This window comes from Cupressus sempervirens, chromosome 1, assembly GCF_028749045.1.
Source record: "Cupressus sempervirens isolate cs-2001-9-10 chromosome 1, ASM2874904v1, whole genome shotgun sequence".
Taxonomy (NCBI): Eukaryota; Viridiplantae; Streptophyta; class Pinopsida; order Cupressales; family Cupressaceae; genus Cupressus; species Cupressus sempervirens.
Genome location: NC_143118.1, coordinates 353,771,073 through 353,792,287, shown reverse-complemented (window position 1 = coordinate 353,792,287; position 21,215 = coordinate 353,771,073). Strand labels below are relative to the sequence as shown.

General features: G+C 36.7%; 2 protein-coding genes across 2 annotated transcripts in view; one reads left to right on the top strand and one right to left on the bottom strand.

Annotated features, from left to right (window-relative positions):
- LOC149577694 (uncharacterized) overlaps positions 1 to 21,215 on the top strand; it is a 145,121-nt gene that overhangs the window by 79,870 nt on the left and 44,036 nt on the right. The gene's annotated exons all lie outside the window — the stretch shown is intronic.
- LOC149577697 (sister chromatid cohesion protein PDS5 homolog D-like) lies at positions 20,675 to 21,142 on the bottom strand. The gene has a single exon (XM_089797388.1). It carries the CDS (start codon positions 21,140 to 21,142, stop codon positions 20,675 to 20,677), a length of 468 nt encoding a protein of 155 aa, XP_089653514.1.

Sequence of the window (21,215 nt, the reverse complement as noted above, 5' to 3'; positions counted from 1 at the left end):
TGAAAACCTCCTCATCCACCTTGAAGTCAGGTTGGAAATGACATGCCGGATTCAGGTAGTAAGTTGCTGCATGGATGGGTCGGTGGGGTTGATTCTGCCATCTCCTATCAATAATCTCCCAAATAGGGGCATACTTCTCCTGAACTCCTGCATACTGGGCTCTAATGGTCTCTTTGGCCCTATCCGTGCCCTCATATATATAGCCCATAGAAAACTTCTCCCCATCAGTAGTTCAGAGGAGAGATACAAGGGGCTTAGTGACCTACATATAATGTAAAATAACATTTGAATCAAAACTTAAATATAGAATAATAAAATTAAAAGCAAAACTAAATTATCAAACAATTAAAGAATAAATATTAAATACTAAATGTTAAATTGTAAAAAATTTACCTTAAAGATTTCTTTAACAGGTTTCCAAAAACCATCATCATCAAAGATGCAATTCACCACATCTACCCCTGTAGTGGTCGTAGCATGGGAAGATGTAATCCACTCGCGCCCAACAAACATGCTCCTAAAATCACCCCTTGATGTCAACAAGGACTGCAGTGTGATGACATTCGAGGCAAACTTCGTAGTGTCTGAATGAGCTAAATCTTTGCCTCCTGTGTAGTCCCTCATTGTGCTAAGGATGGATGAATGATTCCAGGTAAATTTGCATATACTTTTTGCCCTTTTGACACATGATTTGACCCACTCAAGCTTGCCAATTTCCTCCAACATGAGGTCAAGGCAATCTGTTGAACAAGGAGACCAAAATATGGTGGGGTGCCTCTCCATCAAATGTTTAGCTACAACAATTTTAAGTTAATTAGAAACTCAAACATGTTAGAAAATTTAGAATTAGAAAAAGTTCAAAATTCAAATAAATTTATTTTCAAAACTTGAAAAGTTAAAAGTTAACCTGCAGCAACTTAACTTGTTGCATTAACTGTCACCACCTGCACCACATATTGTTCCCCCACCTCTGCTATGACTTCCTCAATAACCTCACATAAGTATGTGGCATGTTTTAAATGAGTGGAAGCATCAATGGATTTGAGGAACATGGTATTTCTTACAAAACAATGAATTATCATAGATCATCAACAAATTAGCAATTAGTTAATAAAAAATTTGAAATATTCAAACACGATTCACAATTCATAATGTATGTAGGAAAGTAGAATGATCAATCACCTCCACAGGAAACAAGAAAATTGAGGATTGTTCTATTCCTCCTATCCATTCAACCATCAGTCATGATTGTGCAACCCTTTTCGATCCACTCCTTTCGGTGGTCCTCAAGCTCAACCTTCATATTCTCTACCATTTCATCTAAGAGGTATCTACTCAGCCTCAGGTTGGGGCTTTAAACCCCACACCACAAATAACAGTTGCATCTATCATGTTTTGCCAATAAGGAGCCCTGTCACAAATAGATTATGATTAGAAATTTAGATGACAAATCATTTTTTACGCTTGTAAAGTGAATCTATGATTAATCAATGAATCATAAAATAAGTAGGTATAATTAAAATTTTACTTTAACCTTAAAGATAACAAAAAGAATCAATTACCTGGCTGCAACACATGGAATGTTGCCAACGTATCACAATTTGCAAATTTCTGTTTTGGCAGCGTGATGACTTTCCTTGTTCAAACCCATTCCCTCAAGCGTGGGTTGTGAGCCAAGAGTAGTGCGGGGCACGAATTACCTATCCAATCTGTTCTTCTGCACTCTAGGTTGCAGTAGGTTGGATTCAATCTCAATATAAGACCGACTAGCACTAGCACGAGCATGAGCACTAGAAAAAGGAGGCTTGGAAGAACCCTCTCGAACACAACCTACAGATGCAGATGCAAATGTGGCTACAGGAGCATGGGAGCCAATAGCCCTTAACCCTTCAAATTTTGTTTTCATATTCAATTTCTCTTGTTCATATTTTTCTAATGCCACTAAACAAGTTGCAAAGTGTAATATCATGTCCAGGTATAGCAGCAATCTGGTGTTTGAATCTATAAATACCACCAGAATTTATTTCTTTACAAAACATACATTTTGTTTGAAATTTGGTTCTTCCACGAAAGTCTTCGGTATATTTCCAACATTCATCTGTTTTACCCATTGGGGAAAATGAAAATTAAGGGTGATGCAATAAGAAAATTCAAGTAAAACCTCGAAGTTTGAAACTAATAAACAAAAGTTACAAAACAACAAACCCTACTTAGCAAATTAGTAGAACTAAGAAACATTCAAGATTTGCAAATGAAAATTAAAAAAATTTAACAAAAAATGCATAAAACACTAACATGCAACAAATAATAATTAACACTTACCTCTTGCAAATGAGTTGAGGAGTGTTGCTATTGACTCCTTAATGCCCCCAATGCAATCTTATGGCCTCCCCAAATGGACTTTTGATCTCTTTGGTGCTCTTCCTTCTTGTTGGTTGCAGACCTGTGGTTTTTCTTTTCTCGTCTTTTCTCTCACTTTTCCTTTCTTCTACTCATGCTAAACAATTTGAACACCCTTTAGGGTTAAAACAAAGAGGAAAGGCAAAAAAAAGATTTAAAATGAGTTCACTTTTTGGTTTGCCGCACGGTCGATTCATGCAATTTTTTGCATGAATCGCATGAATTGGCGATTCATGACATAAAATCAGTGATTCGATTTACCGGCTCCAAAAAAATCACCATGCATGAATCAAATTGCCAAACCAGCGATTCTCAGAACTTTGCTTTAAACTATGCAATTACCCTATTCGATAATATGTGGGGAATAGCTAGTGAAATCTTATGAACATAATTCATTTAAAGATGAGATATAATATGAGTGCTTATCTTAGTGGCTCTAACTATAGTTTCCTTCTTTGCTGCATCTACTCATACTATCTGGCTTGGTTCCTTCTTTCATGCATTCTGACTTTCCTATCTAGCCCTTTTCCCTGCTTACTGATCCTGATTATCCTGTATCAAAGCATAACAAAGAGACACTTTCAATCAGGGCAACTAGTTATGATGTTAGTTCAAAAATTCAAATCTCAACCAATTTGAGAATATTATCCAGTAAACTTACTAGTTTATAAATTCACATTGTACATTATATACCCCAGATGTGTTCGAGCTAGCCATATACCCATGAACCATTAGTACCATGTAATAGAAATTCACAACCTACTGAACAAATTAAGTCAGAAAATTTCTGAAAGTTAAATATGGCCACGGGCCCCATAAATATAATACTCTTCTGAAGATAACTTTCCTAGACCAACATATCACTGTGTTTCGTTAATATCATATCCAATGATGTAGCTGATCCCGCTCAGTACCCTGCTGCCAGTAATTGGTTAGGGCTTAATTTATGAAAGTTACAACAGATGTATACGTAGGAAGTGAGGATCAAGAATGGATCACCTAAATCCACTTAAGAGATTCATTGCTAAGACTAAAAAGTTAGCAGCCTGACCATTTTTAGCTCACCATAAACATACCCATCATGCACAGTAGGAGGTCTATAAGTGCCAGTTCCATTGTCTTTATATTATGGTCCATAGGATTGCGTAGTACATACTATATCCATCAGAGGAATCAATCAGCATGCTTGTTTTGTTTAGATATCCAGTTGATATTTAAATCTGAATAACAATAAAAAACCATTTGTGAATTGACTACCAATAAAATTTGAAGGAAACAGTTCTTAGTGCTGGCCAATGATACAACACAGAGTTTCTTATCAGGATTACAGTAAACCATACAGTGATAATGCTTTCAGGATCATTGAAAGATAATCCCAAGATAGTTTTGATTTCCACAACCTTAAATGAGAGTGTTGGAATGCAAGGGGTATTCCTGATTTGATTACTAATAAAATTTGAAGGAAACAGTTCTTACCGCTGGCCAGAGATACATCATAAAGTTTCTTCTCAGGATTACAGTAAACCATACAGTAAACCATATGGTGATAATGCTTTCAGGATCATTGAAAGACAGCCCCAAGATAGTTTTCATTTCCAGGATCTTAAAATGAGGGAGTCTTGGAAAGTCTGCATATTGTATGTCCAAATTCTAAATGTAATGTATATAGATCTGTGTATCTAACTGCAAGAAGCTTAAAACTGCCCAGATAATCTGCATCAATAACAAGTCTTTAATTGCTCAGAGAATAGATATTATTCAGATTAAGGACTCCTCGCAATCTTACTAATGAAAATGAATTAGTAGCGTATATGTACTGCAAATATATCATTGGAGCAGAAATAGAGAGAATTTAGCTGATTTAGCATGTATAATAAGCAGATAGTAAAGTAATAATAGATCACAAAATCACATCAAAACAAATACCCACCTAGTCTATTTTAATCAAGATTTTCTTGATTTCCAGGGAATGATTTCTATCAGATTAGTCTTGTGTTGTAATTTTCTTGATAATCTCATCAAAAATAAAAAATGCAGGGAAGTGTTTAATGACTTATGAGGCCAATCAAATATGAAAAATTTGAACAGAAAAAGAGATTCTATACATGGTTACAAGTATAATCAAGTAAAATAAAATTAATAATTTTAGTAGTTGTTTTCTTGTTTGGCATGGAAAATTTCCAGCTATAAGAGTGGCGTCTCATACATAACTGCTGCGTCTCGAGTATATCTATTGTTACCAGGTTCCTTTGTTTAAATGTAATTTTCATCGAACAATACAATTGCAGCATTTAATTGATATTTGAGAAGCATTGTTGCTGAAGTAAATTGTTTGGAATTTCTTAGTATTTGTTCCAGAATTTCATTTATCTGAAAAAATAAAAAAATCATATAGCACAAAAACAAAAAGAATTTCAAAACATCCAAAAACCAAAACATATCTATTAGTTTGCTAGAGAGAACCATTTCGGTTCTTTACATAAACTTCTCCATACTTTAAAGGATGATGTTTTGGAGCATCCAACAATGTTATAAGTGTGCCCCCTTGGATAGTTGAGTTCCTTTTTTGCTTTTTATGTTTGATATTCTTCAATTTTTGGTTTTGGTTCTACTTCTATGTAATGCATTCCACCTTTCCCAAGCATTGGTGTTCAGGTTCCCATGGTTTTCTACAAGGAAAACATGCGTTGTTTCAGTGTAGCTCATTTTGCCACTTTATTAGTGATGGGATGATTGTCGTTGATATCAAAGAAGTTCACGACCATGAACAAAACTACTGGTTTTAGCATCATCAATGCCAAAGCCAAATGGAAGATAGCAATCAAACCGTTTACCATATAAACAATTAGATGGAAGGATTGATGAATATAAAATTTAAAAGGATTGATGAATATACTAAGATAAGAGCCTGATATATTGAAGTTGAGAAATAGATCTGAAGAAATGGTTAGCTATACTTCATCCTAGCATATTTGAACAACTGCAACTGTAAGGAATCATGACAACAATAATACAGATGATGGCAGCGACAATACAAAAGCCCCAATTTAAGACTATTCATTAGCAGAGCATCTATGGCTACATGTATATCAGACAATAAGAGTGATATGCTTTGATGTTTCTCCGAGTTGGATATGATCACAGCAGACGGTATTTGCTTATCTGCATATAACTACAGACCTACAGCAGCAATGACGTGGTCAAGGGGATTAGAGTCATATTTGCTACAAACCTCCACCGTGATATGTTGAATGGATTATGAGAAGTAAACGACAGATGATGAGTATGTTTTTGGTACATACCTGATAATCATGTTGGACGTAGAATACTAGATATCCAGCAAGCAAAATATATACAGTTCGGCACTATTCAAGCAACGATAAGAGTATGAGACCATGGAGATATGCATACAGTCAGCAACATTGGTCCCTTTGAAAGACAATGACTCAGATTACATTTGAAGGCAGCATTTAATCAAATAAAAGTACATGAATGTTATTGTCCATAGCCTACGTCCTTCAAAAGGCAAATATATATTTTGTCAGACTTCATGCTTAGAGACAGCAATTTGGTTAATAAAGAAAGAAGATGGCATCACGGGTATGATAATTGGCATTGGGTGCTCTTTGATATCTACCGGTCAAATAGATAGAAACAATGATAAACTTCCTGTCTAATAATAAGTATCGCATTTATATATGAAACTGTAATGTGTATAAGGAATGGTGAAAATGAATTTCGAAAGGAGAGGAGGGTGCGACTTCATTATGTTGAGAACCTAATACATATTTGATTGCCATAAAATGTCACTGTTCAGATCTATGAAAGCTGCACATCACAAATAACTTAAGCATCAGTGATAAAGAATAAGGATTCAAAGGCAGTATGTGACGGAATTGTAGGAGACAAAGATGGCCACTGTGAAGATGCTTTGTATGCGAATAATTGTTTTTAATTGTTCCTTTGATTAAAGTCTGATTGAAGAAAACCGATAAAATGAAAGGGTGCCATTAAAATTTTGCTAGCACCAAATAAATAATCATGTCATTAATAAATTGATAGAGCCTAATGAAAGGTGCGATTTAAATGAAGTTCTGATGTAATGACCTTAGCTGGATTTGAAAATAAAATACTGATTTTGAACTCAGAGTAATTTTCGTCAAACGATTGTCATGAAACCTATGTTACCTGGGGACCCGTTTCCACCTCTAAGCCTCAGGTTTCGGAAACGGGGACGGGGGGACGGCAAGAAACGTTTCCAAGCCTGTCCCCACTTGGATAGGAAAATCGGAAACGCATCCCTGAAACATAGGAAACAGTCAACGAGTTTCCGAAACTTGTTGACTGTCCCGGGGACTGCATTTTCGTTTCCTAGAGGTTTCCGGGACTTCTAAAAAAGTTTCCAATTTTTAATTTTACCACAAAAATTAAATAAATTATATTGGCCACCTGCGGACCATGCATTTTGGGAGTCGAACTTTAAATATATTAAAAAAAAAAACTTTTAATGTTTTTAATATGTCTAAGCTTTTAAGTTTGTTAATGTTTAAAAGTTTAGAACTTTAGTGAGGAAATATTTTTCATTTCCCATCTTCCCCGACATGGACACGGATAAAATAACCTGCATAGTTATTTTATGTTTTTGTCCTGCAGACAATCAATATGATCATTGATAGACATGGCTGATAACTTGATACTTTAAAAGTTTAATTGTTTAAGTCTTAACTTTTCAATGTTTTCATTTTGTTGAAAGTTGATGTTTTTCATTTTCTCATTTGATTCATTTCATGACTTACTAATGGTATTGTAAGTACTTAGATGATGATTGAAAGTGATTATTTGAATTTTCTTAGATGATTGAAAATGATGCTATTTAGAATTTTCTATGATGACTCAATTAGATGCTGATTGCTATGCCCTATGATCATTGATGAATGGAATTGATAATTTTAAACTATGTTGCTGTGATGAATGTAGAATTGATGAATATATTTGAAAATTCAGATATGTATATGTGTGTCTATATATATATATATATATATCCGTCCCTTGCTGTCCCCTGTTCTAAAAAAAAAAAAAACCGTCCCAAAAACCTGTTTCTCCGTCCCCCCGTCCCCTCGTCCCGGAAACTTGGGGTAACATAGCATGAAACTAAGTCCTCATGAAATCTGAGACTGTTATACTATTGTAGAAAACTAATGGAAATAATGTATAGCAGATCGCTAACTAGTTACCCAAATAATCGAGTTCTTCATTCAAACATCTAGGTGGAAATTAATACATATAAATACTACAACAAGGAGTTTAATAAATGTATATATATGCCAATCATTCTAGTATTTCTAAACATAATACTCTATCACATTCTATGAATATCCCGTGAATGATAGTAACAGGTACCAACATGCCATGAGTTTAATTGGAATATGTATCACTCCATATTTGTTGTATTCGATCCAAGAAGCAGTTCCGAAATGTACGCCTGTTCAGATATTGCCTGTACACACAATCTACTGACTAAGGCTTGTATGGATGAAACGATGTATGTGTCTTGCTAACACTGTGACTGGAGTTCAGAGGGGAGTCAAGTTATTAGTTGACGTCGTCCCACACCTTGCTAACGACATTCCCAACAAAAATACGCCTGTGTCTGCAGTTTCGATTTCCTTATGAAATAACACTGCCAATATCCACCTTCCAATATCTGTATGTGCCTTCTCACACGGGTTGTTAAAACCGACACCAATCCGATCGATATAACTTGTTCAAACGAACTGTGACTTCATCTTGACAATATCACACTGACCAAAGCCGACTGAGTTCTGAAGGGAATAGTCACAATGCAATTTCTAACCTGTAGTAATTGGTTCTTCTTATCTTGCTTAACGTCCAATCCCTATATTCCAGTTGATGCCTTGAAAGGAGGATTTTTTGAGATCAATAACTCCCAACTTAATTCATGAAACCAATGAGAGAGCTAGGTTTGACGTCCAGCTCCACTCTCTATTTTTCTCAAGGGTTTTCATCCCTAAGAAAGTTAACCAAGTCACATTAAGCAACCTTCTGGATTTGTTTTATATCATATATTCATTGTGTTTAAATCCCCAGGCAACTCTCTTATTTATAACCTCGAAGTGAGGGAAAGATTTTGAAGTAAGAGATGTGGGATTAAACAACAATTTCGTCCTGTAGTCACTTAAGTCACTTTATAAAGTAAAAGACTTAATAAACATAAAGTGACCTTATCCAAGAACCTTTAATTTAATAAATTATGAACTAAAGATAAAACTTCCATGTGACTGGTAAGCATCCTGGCTATTGATGTCGTTAATCTATCCAGATGTGGAGATAGATTAACCTGGCGCCATAACACTAGTGTGGAGAAGGGTACATGACAGTCCTCCCTTCTCGAGATTGTTTGCCCTCAAGCAATCTCAATGCTAGGTGCTGCAAAATACTCACCTTCCCAAGTGACATCTGCATATGGTAAGTCTCTCCAGCGGACTAGATACTCTCTGACAGATTTGTTTTGTAGCTTCCTTTCCCTGGTCTCAATCACCTCAATCATCTCTAGAACAAGCTTACCCGCCTTATCAAGCGGCGACAAACCCTCTGAAGGAACAATCTGCTGGCTAATGGCCTTCTTGAGGCATGAGACATGAAATATGTTGTGGATTCGGCTCTCACTTGGCAAATCCAACTCGTAAGAAACCTCACCAACTCTCCTGGTGATGCAATAGGGTTCGTAAAATCTGGGTTTAAGCTTTTCTGATCCACTTTTCTTTAAAGAGCTCTGTCTGTAGGGCTGTAGATGAAGATAAACTTGATCACCTATCTTGAAACTCCTCTCTAAACACTGTTGATCAGCATATAGCTTATGTTGGTTTTGCGCCTGCTGAATATTATCCCTAAGGGATCTGAGAGTATCTTGCTGATCTTGAACCCAATCTTTGGCTAAGGGCACCCGACTGTTTTGTAAAGCCAAATCAATGAAAGAGAGAGGTTCGTAACCATAAAGAGCATGGAAGGGAGTCATCCGAATAGACATATGATATGTGGAGTTATAGCAATACTTGCCCAAATACAACCACTTGACCCAAGCTCTTTGTTGACTTGCAATGTAGTTTCTTAGATACCCCTCCAACCATTTATTCACTATTTTGGTTTGACCATCCGTCTGTGGGTGATAGCTAGTACTGGGAGTCAACTCCGCACCTGTCAAACTGAAAATCTCTTGCCAAAAGCTACTGAGAAACCTGCTGCCCCTATCACTCACAATAGTCCTGGGTAATTCATGGAGACGAAAAATCTCTCGAAAGAACAACTCAGACACTTGAGAGGCTGACTAGTCCGCCATTAGCTAAAAAGTGTGCGAACTTGGTCAATCTGTCTACCACCACAAAAATGCAATCTCTGCCCTGGAACCTCGCCAACCCTGTGATAAAATCCATGGAGATACTCTCCCATCTCTGAACTGGAATAGGGAGAGGCTGAATTAAACCTGTAGGAAAGCCCTGCTCTGACTTGTTCTGCTGACAAGTCTGGCACTCTCTAACATGTTGTAAAACATCATCCTTTAGCCCCTTCCATGAGAATCTCTCTCTAATCAGTCTGTAGGTTTTAAAAAAACTTGGATGTCCTGTTGAAGGTGCATCATGTAAAGTGTGCATAATATCTCCTTTAAGTTTAGATTCGGGTACTAGGTATATTCTATTCTTATAATATATAATATTATTCATAACCTTCTACCAATCATCCTGAAGTATACCATCCATAATCTAACATGCGTGAGTATTTTTGGAATACTCCACTAACAGCTGGGATCTCCAATCTGCTTAAATCTCGAAAATGGTACAACACTCTACCACTAGGGGTCGTCGAGAAAGTGCATCAGCAACTATATTATTTTTCCCTTTGAAATATTCAATGTCAAAATCCTATGCTTGGACCTTGCTGACCCATTTCTGCTATCTTTCGTTCAACTCCTTCTGTTCCAGGATGTAACGTAAACTTTTATGATCAGTCCTCACTGTAAATTTACTTCCTACCAAGTATTGCCTAAACTTGGTTAAGGCATGCATTATGGCTAGCATTTCCTTATCATATGTAGAATATAGTAGCTTGCTGCCCCTAAGTTTTCTGCTTTCAAAAGCTATGGGATGACGATTTTGCATCAAAGTCGCCTCAATTCCGCTTCCCAAAGCATCACACTCCAAAATGAAGGGTCTAGAAAAAATCAGAAGTGTTAGCATTGGACATGTGCTCATCACCTGTTTTAGTCAATCAAAGACTACCTTTGATTCTTCTGTCCATCTAAATGCTCCTTTCTGTGTCAGATCGGTAAGGGGTGCTGCTACCTGGGAAAAACCTTTGGCAAATCGCCTGTATTAAGAACAAAGGCCAAGGAAACCCTGCAACTCAGATACATCTCTTGGTGGTGGCCAATCTAGAATTGCCTGTATCTTCTCCTGGTGCACCTTAACCCTCTCGGCACCAATCACATGCTCCAAATAGAGAGACTCGGTTAGGCCAAATTCGCACTTAGATTCTTTTGCGAATAAGAAATGTTCCTCCATGAGACTAAGGACATCATCCAAATGCTGCAAAAGTTCTTCCCAAGTCCTACTAAAGATTAATATGTCATTAAAGAAAACCAACATACTCTTCCTTAGCTGTTTTTTGAAGATAGATTGAAAAGTGGCTGGTGCGTTAACAAGCCCAAATGGCATCACCAAGAACTCATAATGTCCATAGTGACATCTGAAAGCTGTCTTATGCACATCCTTCTCTCGGGCTCGTATTTGGTGGTATCTTGATCGAAGGTCTATCTTCGAGAAGTAAATTGCCCCATGAAGTTCATCTAGTAACTCATCAATGCGGGGAATCGGATACCTGTTTTAATGGTTCTCTTGTTTAGGGCGTGGTAGTCTATACACATTCGAAGGGCGCCATCCTTCTTAACCAACACCACTGAAGAGGCAAAAGGGCTGGAACTAGGTCTGATGTGACCCATATCTTGAAGTTCCTTAATTTTCTTCTCTATTTCTTCCTTGTAATGCCTGCGATGACGATAAGGAGTGGTAATGATGGGTTTGGCACCCTCCTCTAGCTCAATGATATGCTCAAACCCTCTATCTGGTGGAATACCTGAGGGCAAATCCTCAAAAACCCTCCTGTGCTTATCTAGCACCGTTTGGATGTCACAATGCAACTGCTGTCCTGTATCTTGTGTCTCCGTAGAAGAGATGAAACATTGTGTTGCCCATTCAATATCATCGTGCCTCAATATGGCTTACATCCCGTGAGCTGTTATCACCCCAGGTCCACTATCTGGTATGGCTTTTAGGACAACCAACTGATCACCCTGTGAGAATTCCAACTGCATAGTGTCGTGATCAAATGTATACCTGCGAAGTGTCCTTAACCACTGTCTACCCAGAATGGCATCCAACCCATCCAAATCAACAACATAAAAATCAGTCTCTAATAGATAGTCATCAAACTGTATTTGAAGACTGGGTACTTTCTCTAACAAACAATGTGCTAACCCCTAACAACACCCTTCACCCTGAAAGGATGAGATGCTGGATCACTAGAAAGGGTGGCTATAACTGGTGGCTATTCAGTAGTGGCTCTCTTCTTTTTATCTTTAAGGGGCTGCTCCTCATCTTCTTCCTCCTCGCTGTCCTCAACTTCCTTACCCTCTTGTTGCTCTCCTTCATCCTCTGAAACGACCTCAACATAGTGAATCTTGCTTCTACCAAGGCATTTGTGATCGGAGTCCAAGGTTCCCTGCACATGAAGCATAATTTGTTCCTTCTAAGTTCATTACGTGTCTCAAAATCCAATCTAGGAGGATTTGGTTTTTGCTGGCTTTTGTTCCCTTGGGATGATGTAGATCCTCTATATGTTTTCTTCGGAGGCTGCAGTAGTGAACAAGGTGAATCCAAATCATGGGCTATCTTAATCGCATCATCTAGGTGTTTGGTTTAAGAACCTTAACCAAACTCCTAAATCTGTCCTGTAATCCCTCTGTGAATAACATCACCTTACGCTACTTTGTCATATCCGACACCATCACAGATATACGTTGGAACTCATCAATGAAGTTATCTAAAGACCCACTCTGCCGTCACTGAGCCAGATCTCTGTAATAAACTTCAATATCTTTCTTGTCAAAATGACTAATCAGCTTGGAGCTGAAAGTCTTGTATGAAGTGATAAGGCCATGATCCTGGGTGACTAAAGTGTGATGCCACCAATCATATGCTGCTCCCTCAAGGTGCATTGTGGTAAATCTGATGGCTTCTGCCTCGGCCATGGGTTTAAGTGTCAAATAGGTATCAAGCTTGTGAATCCAAGCTCTAGCGGATGTTTTACTGCTACCATCAATGGTAGGAAGAGTTAACTTGTTGATAGCATGTTTTAGATTCCTGTTTGGTGCTCTAGGTCTCCAATCTTGCTGCTGCCTATCAGTCTCTCTTTTCTGATTTAAATACTAAACAAAGGTTAAATTTTATTTAATTGGATCCAGAAACAAATCTCACTCATCAAACATTGCCATAACATTATCTGGTAATAAATTTGGAGCTGCTGGTGGAACAGCTTCTTCTACATTAAAAACTGACATTAAAGGCTTGCCAGTGGGTGGGAGCTCTAGATGCTCGGGGGGATCCAACTATACTATTGCCTCCACTGTGATGGCTTGGAGCTCTTCTATGGACTGGAACCAATTGCTGCATAGTACCTGCTAATTGCTGAAGAGCATTCGCAATGTTGTTCTGTCCATCTTTGATAGCCTGTAATGTTTCCCTAACTTCCTTGTCCTGTTCATCTTCATTACGTGCCATTTGAACGTTGTTTTCTAGTTCAGCCCGTCCCAAGTGATCAATCTGTTGAGAATTATCAGCCTGTTCACCTGTTCCAAAAATTATTTCCTCATCCACTGTAAAATTGTCTTCAATGTCGATGTGATTTGAAGAATTTGCTTGTTCTGGCTGTAGGTGACTGAATTTATGTTGTCTTCTACTCATTCCTGGCTGTCATTTTTGGGTAGAAAATGATCTACAAAAATTTGTTAGTTTCCCACAAGATGGTAGGTCTTGTGGCTTTGACACCATTGTAATGACCTTAGCCGGATTTGAAAATAAAATACTGGTTTTGAACTCAGAGTAATTTCGTCAAACGATTGTCATGAAACTAAGTTCTCATGAAATCAGAGACTGTTATACTACTGCAGAGGACTGATGGAAATAATGTATAGCAGATCACTAACTAGTTACTCAAATAATTGAGTTCTTCATTCAAACATCTAGGCGGAAATAAATATATATATAAATACTGCAACAAAGAGTTTAATAAATGTATATATATGCCAATCATTCTAGTATTTCTGAACATAATACTCTATCACATTTTATGAATATCCCGTGAATGATAGTAACAGGTACTAACATACCATGAGTTTAACTGGAATACATATTACTCCATATTTGCTGTATTCGATCCAAGAAGCAATTCCAGAATGTATGCCTTTTCAGATATTGCCTATACGCACAATCTGTTGGCTGCGGCTTGTATGGATGAAATGATGTATGTGCCTTGCTAACACTGCGATTGGAGTTCAGAGGTTAGTCAAGTTATTAGTCGACGTCGTCCCACACCCTACTAACGGTATTCCCAACAAAAATATGCTTGTGTCTGCAGTCTCGACTTCCTTATGGAATAACATTGCCAATATCTGCCATCTAATATCTGTATGTGCCTTCTCACATGAGTTGTTGATACTCAGACCAATTCGACTGATATAACTTGTTCAAACCAACTGCGACTTCATCTTGACAATATCACACTGACCAAAGCCGACTAAGTTTTGAAGGGAATACTCACAATGCAATTTTTGACCTATAGTAATTGGTCCTTATCCTGCTTAATGTCCACTCCCTGTATTCTAGTTGATGCCTTGAAAGGAGGATTTTTTGAGATCAATAACTCCCAACTTAATTCATGAAACCAATGAGAGAGCTAGGTTTGGCGTCCAGCTCCACTCTTTATTTTTCTCAAGGGTTTTTCGTCCCTAAGAAAGTTAACCAAGTCACATCAAGCAACCTTTTGGATTTGTTTTATATCATATATTCATTGTGTTTAAATCCCCAGGCAGCTCTCTTATTTATAACCTCGAAGTGAGGGAAAGACGTTGCAATAAGAGATGTGGGATAAAACAACAATTTTGTCTTGTAGTTCACTTAAGTCACTTTATAAAGTAAAAGACTTAATAAACATAAAGTGACTTTATCCAAGAACCTTTAATTTAATAAATTATGAACTTAAGATAAAACTTCCGTGTGACTAGTAAGCATCCTGGCTATTGATGCCGTTAATCTACCCGGATGTGGAGATAGATTAACTTGGCGCCATAACACTAGTGTGGAGAAGGGGACATGACATCTGATTATTAATTTTTTTATTGAGTTCAAAAAGGGACATGACTTGACTTCAAAAAGGGACATGACTTGACTTTGAAAAATCACATCCTATATTGAGTAAGATATATATATATATATATATATATATATATATATATATATATATAAAGCTTGTTTTATTCTTCGAAATAAGTCAGCAACTTGAGAAGCTTGGCAGAGAGGAGCAAAAATAAATATATGTAGATTTTCCTAATCAGATATATATTTAATTAGAATTAGTAAAGAAGAGTCAGGAGTTCAAAATTATATATCAATTGAAGGAGGATTGACTGACTTCAAAGACAAGAAATTACATAGTTCCATCATCACTTGTAAAAGCAACAAAGAACATAGGTGGAGTTTCAGATTTAATATTAGAAGTGGGAGTAGGTGCTTCCAGTGGGTTGAAACCTATGAACTGTGGGAGTTGCAGCTTCTATTGGGTTGATGCTCGTAAAATTGAGGTTGGAGCCTACAAACATATTTTAAAAGGATTCAAAGTTATATAAAGGCAATTATTTGCCATGGTTTTCTTCTGCATTGGGTTTCCACGTAAAATTGTGTTTTTGTGTTCAAGTGCATAATTGTTGATTTTTGTATCTAAACTAATTATTTGGATAAAAGTTTTAAAATTGGCAAAAAATATTAATATATTGATTCACCACTCCTCTCTATATATTTGCGTGTTCTTCAATTGGTATCAGAGCTGGTGCCTTCTATAAATCCTAACCGCTTGAAGGTAGATCTAAAAGGAGCACAATGGGTGAGATCTTTCAAAACAAAACGACAATGTTTGATGGGACGAACTATGCCTATTGGAGTATCAAAATTGAAACTTATCTCATGGCTATTGGTTGCGATGTCTGGCAATCCGTTGTAGATGGATATACACCACCACAAAACATACCAACGGATATAACCGGAAAGAGAAAATGTGAAAACAATGCCAAAGCAAAACATGCAATTTTATGCAATCTTGCCGAAACAATATTATCAAAAGTTGTGCATTATAAATCGGCCAAGGACATTTGGGATAAGCTGAAAAATGTTTATGAAGGAACCAAAAATGTAAAGAAATCCAAACTACAAACTCATCCGAAAGTGTTTGAAAGTCTTCACATGAAGGAAGATGAGAATATAGCCACTTTTCTTGATCGTGTTGAGGATGTTGTTAATTCTATGCAAGCTCTTGGTGTGGAAGTAAAAGAAAGTCTTGTAGTTGAAAAGGTTTTAAGATTTCTACTTATGAAATTCAATTCCAAAATATCTACAGTCGAAGAAATAAAAGATTTAGATAAATTGACAAAAGATGAATTGCATGGAATTCTTACCGCTTATAAAATGAGAATCCAAAGCAATGAGTTGAAGAAAGAAATAACATTTAAAGCATCTAAGTAAAATAAAAGTAAAAAGAAAATTTCAAGTGAGAGCTCAGATAGTGAATCAAATAAAGAAGAAGCCTACTCCATGATAAAGCAAAAAGGAAAGAATGGTAAAAACAAAGGAAAGTTCAAATGCTTTAATTGCAAAAAGCTAGGTCACTACACATCTAAATGTCCTAATAATAATAGTGACTCTAGCAGAGATAAAAAGGAAGCTTTCAAAAAGAGAAATGGATAAAGAACGACAAGTTTATCAAAAAGAAACAATTTCAAAAGAAGAGTAAAAAGAGTTTTTACTCCAAAAAGGATAACAACTCTTTGGATGAAGATGGTGAGGAATGACCAAGTGATGAGGAGGATGAAGTTCTCATTATGGTTGAAGTTGACCTAAGCGACATTCATGAGAATGAAGAAAATGAATCATGTAATGAAAAAGACGAATCTTGTGATGAAGAAAGTGATGTTGATCTTGAAGAACTCAATTATGCATATAATGAAAATATCAAATTAAAGAAGAAAATAACCAAGTACAAAGATGAATCCGAGAAAGCACTAGAAGCATTAAAAACTCTTGAAGAAGAAAATAAACAATTTGGAGTCAAGTTGAAGTCCAAAATAGAAGAGTGCACCAAAATTGAAATAGAAGTTGAAAAATTGAAAAAGCGATTGGAGGAAAGCACTATCAAATTGGAGGACAATATTTTGGGAAAAGCTCAAAAATCTTAACTGAAATCATAGATAGTCAAAAACCCTCTTCTAGGAAAACAAGAGTTGGTTTCAAAAGAAATTCAAATAGTAATAACTCTTTCAAAGGATTCATCAGAGAAGGTGATGAAGGTACTGAAAACAATGCATCAAAAGAAGAAGACAAACTTAAGGATGTTCACAAACCTCATTATACATTTTATGGTTATTGTTATTCATGCAATCATTTTGGGCACAAAGCAATAGAATGTAGAACATCAAATCAACATATTGATGATTGGAAAAGGTCTTATCATAAACAATATTTCTCCTACAGCTTCAATGGATATTGTTTCTCCTGCAACAAGTTTGGTCATGAAGCACTAAATTGTAAAAGTAAAGAAAAGAAGACTTCTAATTTCAGGGGCCAAAATTCCTTTGCTCCATTGGTTGATCTTGATATCCTATGGTCGAATTGTAGAACAACTTTTGCTACAAATCCAACAAAGAAAGAAAATCATGCTAATAAGAATGTTTGGAAAAAGGAAGAAATTCTCTATTTGTTCAAATAGCCTTGCGTGCGCAGAATAAGAAAGATAGATGGTATGTTGACTGTGGGTTCAAGACACATGATAGGGGACGAGAGAAAATCCATTTCATTTGAACCAATTAGTGATGGATCCGTAAAATTTAGTCATAGCACAAAACGAAAAATAAAAGGAAAAGGAACTCTTAGTCTAGATCATGGAAAATCCAAAACAAAGGATGTCCTATACGCAAAAGGATTAAAAGAAAACCTACTAAGTGTAAGTCAGCTTTGTGATTAAGGCCATAATGTAATATTTCATCCTAAAGATTGTGAAATTATGAAGGACGGAAAATTGATAGCTAATGAAAATAGAACAGCAAAATAACTTGTACATTTTACAAGCGATGAAAATGAGACTTGTTTCCTAGCTCAACAAGATGAAAATTGGCTGTGGCACAAAAGATTCGGGTATTTAAACTTTGATGTGGTCAAAATTAGTTGTAAGGGAGCTCTGTAAGAGACATACCAAAATTATCAAAACCTTCAAACACCATTTGCAAACAATTTGAAACATCCCAAATGGATTTTGACCCGATTTTTAACTCAAGATAATTCTCAGAACATAAACAAATGATGCATTATAGACCAACAATATAAGCCAGTAGGTCCTCATAAAATACCTTAAAATATATTATTGCATTATCCAACAGCAATATAATAACTAGCATTCAAAAGTCCAATCTTAAACATAGTTTTACAGTCAGATTAGGACATTAAGAAAAGAACCTATAAGCACACGCGAGACACTTGATGTGATGTCTCCACAGACAATGGGTTTGCGTCCACTATCTATTGGCACGAGGGTTTATGTCCTCACGCTGGATGAATGTTGAAGCTTTCCAAATGACTCTCTCAAGAGAGACTGAAATACCATGCATCATCCGAGTGAACGACTCTCTCTTCTTTTAATCCTCAAAGCTGCGACTCTTCTACTCCTTTTCCATCTTTTCGTTTTATCCCTCCTTGTCACTTTTAGCCCACTTTATAATATTAAATTGACCTTTTATAATTGTAATTCACGCTGTCACAGTCAATTTTAATATTATATGAATGTGTCTTTAAATTTCGTAATGTCCCAAAAAGGGGACATTACCAATCTTCACTCGAGATTGCTTGTCCTCAAGCAATCAGTACTAATATCTCATATGAATTTGCAAGTTGCTTTGTAGCCCAATCTGAAAACAAATCCTGCCACATTGCGAAGCAAGGTGTCAAAATTCAACCCTTCCATCAACTAGATCCTTGGATTACATGTAAATCTATGAAGTATCGCTGCCTTTGTAGGCCATACAACTCTAAACATCATTGCATTCAATCTCAAACTGTGTAGAACTATAACAAAATCCTCAAAATGCCATAGATACATATGGTCAACACTTGGATCCCAAACCATCCCATGCACTTGTTCAACCATAACAACTTGTCGTTTGCTACCATCATACACAAGAAGATTTCCAATCCAATTGAGAATCTTACTCCAATTGAGATCAGAAGCACCACTATGGTTAAATAATTGTGGGAACTCAATTGTGTGCCAACCAATTCTTGGAAATATTATGAACCATGGGAGTGTTCCTCCTGGATCCCAGAAACAAAAGGGTCATCCATCTTCCCAACTATTTGTACTATATTGCTTATTTGCGCCCATAGTGGGTGGAGTATTCTAGCTGCTCAATTGCTACAACGCTGCCCCTCACTGTATGCACTCTAGCTATATTGCTCGCCACATCTCTATCCCAGGGTGATTTGTAATCAGCATTATGTCCCTCTGTCAAGGCAGCAACCTCTTGGTTGTAACAATTGTCAATCCGAAACTCTTGACCAAAATCAATGAGTGTGCCATCATCGGACTTGAATAGCGTGTTCTCCATTATCCAATCAGCATCTACTTCAAACAAAGGGTTGTCTACCAGCTGAATGTGATATGAAGTTTTGGTACTTGGTTTTTTGGGACAATTATCCAAGTCATAAGTCTGCTGAATGCTATCAAGTTCATTAATTACTTCTTGGAAAAACTCTTGCCTCTCTTTATTCTAATGCTCTCGAGAATGATTTGTGATTCTAACCTGATATTTGCTTTTTGAAAAGCAATTTGCATATCATCCAATGCATTGTGAGCATACTTAAGCTCCTTGTTGAGCTCCATAATCTCATTATTTCCTTTACTCAACTAATCAACATATATTCCAGCAACCTTAAGAATACAATCCCTGTCGGAAAGCAAACATAAATAATCTAATTTCATAGATTCAAAGACTATATTGACTACCTGCAAATCAGCAGCAAGCCAATCTCCTTCCACTCCCTTTTGAGCTTTCTTGTGAAAATCTTCAACCATCCTGTGAGTGCTGTCATAATGTACGAAAGATGCCACAACCATATCTCCACTAACCTTCAGCTGGTTCTTTAAGGCATGCATCTCATTATTGTCAAGTTGAAGCAACTTATAGTCTTGTAGTGTCATCTTGGATTGTTTCTCTAAATTTATATCATGTGTATAAGAAATGCATGACTCATCACACCTCTCAAGAATATAATCATAAGCCTTAATTGCCTTGTTCCTTTGATCTGAATGCAAAGGCAAAGCTGCTGCTATGGCATCATTCTTATGCAAACATTCCTCATTCAAAGAGTTCAACATGCTTTTACCTCGAGTAGAACCCAGCTCATCAACATGTTTGTCAAGGCTAACCTCCAAATCACCAACGTAGAAACCTGTATGTTCCTTTCCCATATTCTTCCCATCACTGGTCTGAGTTACTTTACCTTCCTCCTCACTATTTTAATTCCCATAAAGCCACATAGGAGTCCCTTTAACTGGTAAACCCATGATCAGCTCCCTATCTGTCATGTGAACTTGAAATTTGTCGATTCTATGCTTAATTACTTCCTCCATAAGCTTGAAGGTTGCATATGAGTTCAACTTAAACGGGCCCTTACAATACCTGTGTTCCCCTCTCCAAAAGGCTAACAAGGTTGACTGCAACCTTTTGTAAATTCCAACATCTACATCAAGAAGTGAAGATATAATAGTGTGCATGTGAGTCTTTATAATTCCTGAATGGTAGCTCCTAATTTCGAACAAGAAACATTCTAACAGCTAAAGAATTAAATCATTTTCATTCAAGGTCAATCATAATATAAAATAACCTCATCTATGCCATAACATTCAAAATCTGAACCCTCTTGTCAAAAGTAGGGTCTTTATCATCATGTAACCCCTCCAAGTTCTTCACTATCAACTGCAAAACTTTTCTCAACACCACATCATTGTAGGCGGTTGTAGGAGATGTTATTCGCATAATCTCATTGAGACAAGAGGCAACTGCAAGCCTCACATCTTTATGTGGATGTTCCATAAACTTGAGTTGGACCAAGGTAACCATTGAAGGTTGCAAAGCCCAATTCACGAGCGTACAATCTGCCTGTTCTACATGGGTTAGATGTGTTTCTATCTCTTCCAATTTGGAGAGAACATCATTTGAGGATTCCATGTGTTCCAGTTGCAACCCAAGTACATATAGCCGACCCAATTGTTTTTCCTTTTGCAAGTTTCGTAGCTTTTCACCATTAAAGGTGTCATTAAATTTTGAAAAAAACACTTGATTTTTCAGACTTTCCATGATCGCTTCAATTACCTGTGCTTTCACTTGATTAAAGAACGTATTTTCTTTTGTGGTGACTATTGGAGCAAGA